The sequence below is a fragment of the Megalobrama amblycephala genome, linkage group LG24 (genome assembly GCF_018812025.1).
Source record: "Megalobrama amblycephala isolate DHTTF-2021 linkage group LG24, ASM1881202v1, whole genome shotgun sequence".
Classification (NCBI taxonomy): Eukaryota; Metazoa; Chordata; class Actinopteri; order Cypriniformes; family Xenocyprididae; genus Megalobrama; species Megalobrama amblycephala.
In genome coordinates, this window is record NC_063067.1 from 6,519,642 (window position 1) to 6,527,334 (window position 7,693).

Sequence of the window (7,693 nt, forward strand, 5' to 3'; positions counted from 1 at the left end):
ATACTGTCAAGTAAAGCCGATTCAAACACTTGGGAGAGCTTCACAATGAGTCAAATGAAGCCGGAGTCAGCGCATCAAGAGTCACCACACTCAGACATCTTCAGGAAAAGGACTACCAAGCCACTTCTGAAACAGAAACAACGTCAGAAGCATCTTACCTGGGCTAAGGAGAAAAAGAACTGGACAGTGAACAGTGGTCGAAAGTCCTCTTTTCAGATAAAAGTAAATTTTGCATTTCATGTTGAAATCATGGTCCCAGAGTCTGAAGGAAGACTGGAGAGGCACAGAATCCAAGCTGCCTGAAGTCTAGTGTGAAGTTTCTGAAGTTAGTAATGATTTGGGGGGCGTGACGTCTGCTGGTGTTGGTCCATTGTGTTTTATCAAGAGCAAAGTCAATGCAGCCATCTTCCAGGAGATTTTGGAGCACTTTATGCTTCCATCTGCTGACAGGCTTTATGGAGATGCTGATTTCCTTTTCCAGCAGGACTTTAGCACCTGCCCACAGTGCAAAAACCACTTCCAAGTGGTTTGCTGACCATGATATTACTGTGCTTTATTGGCCAGCCAACATGCCTGACCTGAATCTATGGGATATTTTCAAGAGAAAGATGAGAAACAGTCGATCCAACAATATACAGATGATCTGAAGGCTCAATAGTGCCTCAGCAGTGCCACAGGCTGATCACTTCCATGCCACACTTCACTGATGCTGTAATTTGTGCTAGGAGCAAGTCATTTGCTGTAATATGTGATGCCGACCAAGTATTGAGTGTACAAATGAACATACTTTAAAGAACTTGAACTTTTCTGTTTTGAAAATCCATTTTTTGATTGATCTTAGGAAATATTCTAATATTTTGTGATACTGGATTTTGGACTTTCATGAGCTGTACGCTCTAATCATCAAAATAAAAAAAATAAAAAAATAATACAAATTTTTTTTGAAATGTTTTACTTTACATGTAGGGAATCTAGAATATATGAAAGTTTCATTTTTAAAAATAATTTACAATAAAAACTTTTTCACGATATTCTAATTATATGACCAGCACCTGTACAATATGAGTAAATCTCATTTTTATATATTATATTATATTATATTATATTATATTATATTATATATACACTATGGGTCATCATATTTTTTATTTTGTGAAAATTACTAAAAAATAGATTTATACTTATATACACTGTATACACTATATTTCATGAATATATTTAATAAAAAATTAAGATATTAATTTTAAATGTATCTTATGTTTAACATTTTATTTTGTTTTATCTTATTCTGTCATGTTTTTCCAAGTAAATTTAAAATGTGCAATGCACTAAAATACAGTAAAAATATTTTTTATATTTATATTTATTTATATATTTGTAATTTATAATTAATCATTAATTAATCTAATTATTTTCAATAATTACCTTTCACTATTAATAAACTAACTACTATAGTTCATGAATATATCAAATAAATAAAAAAATAAATATTCATAAATAAAAATATACAAAATTATTGGAAAAATAGACAAAACAATATGTATTAATTTTATACTTTTTGCAAAGACTTTTCTAGTCAGTAGTTTTATATTGTATCATCATTGCTGATTTTATGATGCAGTGTCTTGGTATGATGTGTGACCTATAGGGGGCAGCATATAAAAGTGTTTGACTGTGATTACTCCGGTTTATTTCCAGTACCTCACATGGTCCGGGCCATGGCGAGCTCTCAGTCCATCCCCATTCCTCAAGGTGGTTCGGTCCAGGAGCGGGTCGGCCGAAACAGGCAGCCTTCTGAATGTGTAAGAAACAAAACCCTTTACTGGCAGCTATGGCTGAGAGGTCATTTTTTTAAAACTAGCCTTTCAGCAATAGTCAGTATTTCTCAGTATTTCATTGTGTTCTCTGAAATGAATTTCTTTTGCCAGTCGATTGAACCATAATACTGTAGAGTAATTACAGTTAGACCACATAAAGAGACCAATATACTCAATGAAGACCAGGAGTCAAAGCTAGAGAGAGTTTACTGAAACTTACGATACAGAAACAGTAGTACTGATAGTCATATAGATAATCAGTCATTTCCGCAGGTTCTGACAGGTTAACAGTGCAGATAACTTCAGCAACGTCCAAACATTCTCTTCTTTACCTGAATGAGATTATTTAAAGACATTATCTGTGACACGCTTTGTTCTATATATGTAAGAAACTCTGGCAAGGATCACAGATGAGTCATGCTCTTCTCCTGGAGTCTGTGGTCACATGCCTCTAATAATAATAAACAACCACTGCACGCACAATTAGATAAAAAAGAGGCGGTATATTTTCCCTTCAAGGGTTTTTATCAGGACTTCACTGGAACAGAACAAGAAAAAAAACACAGAGCACTGATACAAACGTCATGATTGATACCCAGATTTAAAATGCTTAATCCACTTACATACTTTTAAAAAATTTATGTTTCCTTGTATTTATACTATATTATTTATTTATAATTGTAATTAATTAATCTAATTATTTTGTAGTCATTCTTACTAAATAAATTATGTTATAGGATATAATTCTTTAATTTATTTTTTATATTTATTTAGATTTGTTATACTTAATTAATAGAATGTAAATGTATAACAAATATTTAATATCACCCAACAACAGAACATTTATTTTCATTCTTTCATTATCGTTTTTATGTGAACTGACCCTTGAATCTGTTTCTCTGTCTGTTTCCATCTAGTCTGATACGCGTCAGACTCCTCCGTACTCCCCTCAGCCGTCTCCGTACAGCCAGGCCTCCGTCTCTCCCCAGAACAGCAAGCCTTCCTCTGCATCCTCTACCTCCTCCACCCTGTCCAAACCCTCCCAACCGCAGCAGCAGGTTCCCCAGGTCCAACTTCCCATCTTCAGCTTCCCTCACTCCCACCCGGGCCAGTACCACGCTGGGCTCTCTGCACTGGGCCTTCTGCCCGCCCACCCCCAGCAGCCGCCCCTGACCTCGCCCTCCTGGCCCATCCACGGCCCTCTCATCCAGGGCTCCGGGGCGCCCAACGCCTCCGGCCACCCGTCCTCTCCGGGCCTGAAGTTTGCCGTCCGAGGTGGCGGTGGAAACGGAGGCGGGCAGGCTGTGAATCCCGCCCCCATGAACCTGAATGACCCCAGCATCATCTTTGCTCAGCCGTCGGCGGGGCGGGTGGCTGGTGGAGTGGGCGGCCTGGGCAGAGAAAGGGGGCACCCCTGGCACAATCACCATCTCAATCCGGGGCCACTGGTGGGAAATGGCACAGTAAACAAGACAGGTACACACACGTGGTTCTCACAGTATGTGTCGGCAGCACAAATGTATTTATTTTATTGTCATGTACATACAGCGCTTCACAGCCGTTACATATCACATACCCAGCTCTTGATTCATCCTGGTTAACTATTTGTTAAACGCTCCCACACGGTACGTTTCTTAACTTCCTTTTTTGTTTTTAATTCTCCTTTTTGAAATTTCTCTCTGATCTGTTTGGCCTCCATTGCTGCTTAAGCAAGTGGTTAATGAGAGTCTGCAAGTGATTAATTAGCTTAATGAGAGTCTGCAAATTAGTGCCTGATGATAAAATAAGCTTTAAGCACTTTAATATTTCCATCATGTTGGAAAACATTCTTATCAGAATAATTTCTGTTAAGTTTGTGTATATTTTTAGAAAGCTATTTAGTTAAGTATGGAGTCCCACACATGAGTGTGCACAATTTACTATTTCGTTGATTTGCTAAATCGTGTGCGCAATTTGCTATTTCGTTCCCTCGATTTGCTAAATCGTGTGCAAGATTAGCTGTTGCATTCCTTCGATTCGCTAAATCGTGCATGTAATTTGCTATTTCGTTCCCTCAATACGCTAAATCGTGAGTGCAATTTGCTATTTTGTTCCCTGGATACACTAAATCATGCACCCAATTTGCTATTTCATTCCCTCGATTCGCTAAATCGCGCGTGCAATTTGCTATTTCGTTCCCTCGATTTGCTAAATCGTGTGCAAGATTAGCTGTTGCATTCCTTCAATTCGCTAAATCATGCATGCAATTTGCTATTTCGTTCCCTCAATACGTTAAATCGTGAGCGCAATTTGCTATTTCGTTCCCTCGATTTGCTAAATCGTGTGCAAGATTTGCTATTTCGTTCCCTCGATTCGTTAAATCGTGAGCGCAATTTGCTTTATTGTTCCCTTGATACACTAAATTGTGCACCCAATTTGCTATTGCGTTCCCTCGATTTGCTAAATCGTGTGCAAGATTAGCTATTGCATTCCCTCGATTCGTTAAATCATGCATGCAATTTGCTATTTCGTTCCCTCAATACGCTAAATCGTGTGCAAGATTAGCTGTTGCATTCCTTCGATTCGCTAAATCGTGCATGCAATTTGCTATTGCATTCCCTCGATTCGTTAAATCGTGAGCGCAATTTGCTTTATTGTTCCCTTGATACACTAAATCGTGCACCCAATTTGCTATTTCGTTCCCTCGATTTGCTAAATCGTGTGCAAGATTAGCTATTGCATTCCCTCGATTCGCTAAATCGTGCGTGCAATTTGCTATTTCGTTCGTGCAATTTGCTATTTCATGTGCAAGATTAGCTATTGCATTCCTTTGATATGTTAAATCGTGCATGCAATTTGCTATTTTGTTCCCTCGATACGCTAAATTGTGCGCGCAATTTGCTATTTCGTTCCCTCGATTTGCTAAATCGTGTGCAAGATTAGCTATTGCATTCCCTCGATACATTAAATCGTGCACGCAATTTGCTATTTCGTTCCCTCGATATGCTAAATCATGCACGCAATTTGCTCTTTCGTTCCCTCGATACACTAAATTGTGCGCGCAATTTGCTATTTCGTTCCCTCGATTCACTAAATCGTGTGCAAGATTAGCTATTGCATTCCCTCGATACGTTAAATTGTGCGCACAATTTGCTATTTCGTTCCCTTGATACGTTAAATTGTGCACGCAATTTTCCATTTCGTTCCCTCAATTCGCTAAATCGTGTGCAAGATTAGCTATTGCATTCCCTCGATTCGTTAAATCGTGTACAAGATTAGCTATTGCATTCCCTTGATATACTAAATCGTGTGCGCAATTTGCTATTTCGTTCCCTCGATACGCTAAATCGTGCATGCGATTTGCTTTTTCGTTCCCTCGATTCGCTAAATCGTGAGCGCAAGATTTGCTATTTCGTTCCCTCGATTCGCTGTCTTGTGCAAGATTTGCTATTTCGTTCACTCGATTCGCTAAATGGTGTGCAAGATTTGCTATTTCGTTCCCTCAATACGTTAAATTGTGTGAACGATTTGCTATTTCGTTCCCTCGATACGCTAAATCGTGCACGCAATTTGCTATTTCGTTCCCTTGATTTGCTCAATCGTGCGCACAATTCACTATTTCGTTCCGACGATTTGCTATTTCGTTCCCTTGATTTATAAATCGTTACAATCGTTATAAAAGTGGAAACGTTAATTCTGTTGTCACAGTATTTATAAAATATAAAAATTATAATGATTGTAAATTTAGTTTTTCTAATATGTCATCAAAATGAAATGACTAGGTGAAATGTCAGGGTAATATTTCCGCAAAATAGACAGATAGGACAGTTAATGCGTCAAATCTAGAATGATAAAATCACAATCTCTACACTATTTGCAACAGTATATTGTTGTCTTCAGAGATTTCTATATATATTAGCTATGATTTGATGAATCAGTGACATAAGTTTGGTGTCTGTTTGTTGAGAGCAGATGGTATTTGTGAGCTCAGGTAAGTCTCACAGGTGTATCGGGTGCACGGGCGACTCCACATCTGTTAGATGGAAACTAGCTTCACTGGACTCAGAGTAAAAACCTGTAACGCTCTGAAATCACAGTCTAATGAAACCTTTGATTTCCAAGCATTTCCTTGTATTCAAGGCACATTTTATGGCATAATGATGTATATTACTTACAAACAGATCAAGCTATTACTAGTTTAAAACTAGTTTAAATAAAGAAGGTGGCAATGAAAGCTTGTGGTTTCATTATGGTTGAGTGACAGAGCTAAAAAAACAACATAAGATCTCATAATTGTTAAACTCTATTACAGAGACATTTGTTCATGGTTCTCCCTCTCTCTCTCCATCTCAGATCCTAATTTCCCATCTCAGTTTGGAGGTGTGAGTCCGGGCTCTCGATCCTGGGAGCACGGCGGTGCTGCTCCATATTCCCTGTCTCCATCCTTCATGCCCTACCGTCTGCCACCCTACCTGCAGCAGCCCAACAAACCCTTCATCTCACAAGGTACCAGTTCTCTTCTGTTTGTGGGACATGTTGAAGATAAAACATTCAAATATTTATCCATATTATCTGTATTTTATGTCCAAAGTAACCATGAAATTTTCCACTACTGTCGTGTTTCATGAATCTTGTTTTGTTTTGGTTCATTTTGGTTTGTTTTATTTTGTTTTTTATTCTGATTAAAGAATAAAAAATAATGTTCACAAATAAATCATATATAATAAATACTGCAATATTCCATAAAAAAAGAGAATTGTCCATTTTGATATCATGGTGACTTTAATATTGGCAAAAGTTAGCTTCATTCTCTTTATGTAGAATAGTATTTATTTAACTTATTTGTGATTATGACCTGGACATGTTTTCATGACATTGCTGTTCTTGTGATTTGGTGTATACAACAGATGTATTCCATAGACATGAAGTTAACTCTGAATATTCCTCAGGAAAAGTGTCTGCTTGTAACCACCCATTTCTGCCCCTCTTGCAGGTTCTGTGGTGGCAAATCAACATTACCCGCTTATTCAACACGGCCGGCATGGCAATCTCAACTACATTCAGCAGAAGAAATGAAGAAAAGACACTTTACTTTGTAAACCAATGCCCAAGGTCCTTATAGAAAAAAGACTAACTTTGCATCATTTGGTCATTTGGAAACTTTTTAAAATGGATTTTATCGTTTTTGTACAGTTTTTATGTTTTATTTTCCTTTTATTTCTCTGTGTGTATCATCACATTGATTTGTGATACAAAATGTCAAATATTTTAATACCCCTATTTTTGGAGGGGTCCAAAAAAGTGTTTTTATTTTATGTGTAAAATAAGGATTTAAAATGTATTCACTTTATTTTTATTAGCCGTATTCCTATTTTGCTTGCATAAGGACAAAGGCTTTAGATAGGAAAAACAAACATAACAACCCAATAAGACAATTATGTAGTGCCAAAATCTTCCCTATAGCAAACCAAAAAAAAAAACAGACAAAAAAAGAGCAGAAAAAAAAAATCAAGAAAAGACCAAAAAAATAAATAAAGAAAAAGCAAACCAACATTCTGCTGTGTTTCCTTTTATTTTATATTGATTCAAAATGGTGTATTTCATGACTGTGCATGACAATCTGAAATGAAAACTCATGCTTATCTTTGCTATAATTTTTCTGTAACCTTGACACTCCCTTCCAGGCCTCTTGCCTAATCTCAATAACAAAGACGAGATTAGTGTGTAGACTTGTCCGTTCCCATTAACATGCAGTAGAGAGCTTTGAGCTAGTCAGTAATTTACTAAACTTGCCTGGCTTTACAGTGAATGAACTTCACTTGGATCGAGCTAGTATGTTTATAAAGGGAAAATAAGTGTTTTTCAGAAGTATAATCTTGTCTTGAATGTTTAGATTG

The 7,693-nt window shown here is 37.2% G+C and overlaps 1 protein-coding gene across 1 annotated transcript in view; it reads left to right on the top strand.

Moving 5' to 3' along the window:
- The window catches only part of tut4 (terminal uridylyl transferase 4), a 30,086-nt gene extending 22,739 nt beyond the window's left edge, over window positions 1-7,347 (top strand). Inside the window, exons 27-30 of the mRNA XM_048179110.1 lie at window positions 1,699-1,802; window positions 2,735-3,293; window positions 6,150-6,302; window positions 6,790-7,347. Coding sequence (XP_048035067.1) covers window positions 1,699-1,802; window positions 2,735-3,293; window positions 6,150-6,302; window positions 6,790-6,872 — 899 coding nt within the window. The 3' untranslated portion in view covers window positions 6,873-7,347. The remainder of the gene's footprint in view (window positions 1-1,698; window positions 1,803-2,734; window positions 3,294-6,149; window positions 6,303-6,789) is intronic.
- Window positions 7,348-7,693: the final 346 nt, after the last annotated feature.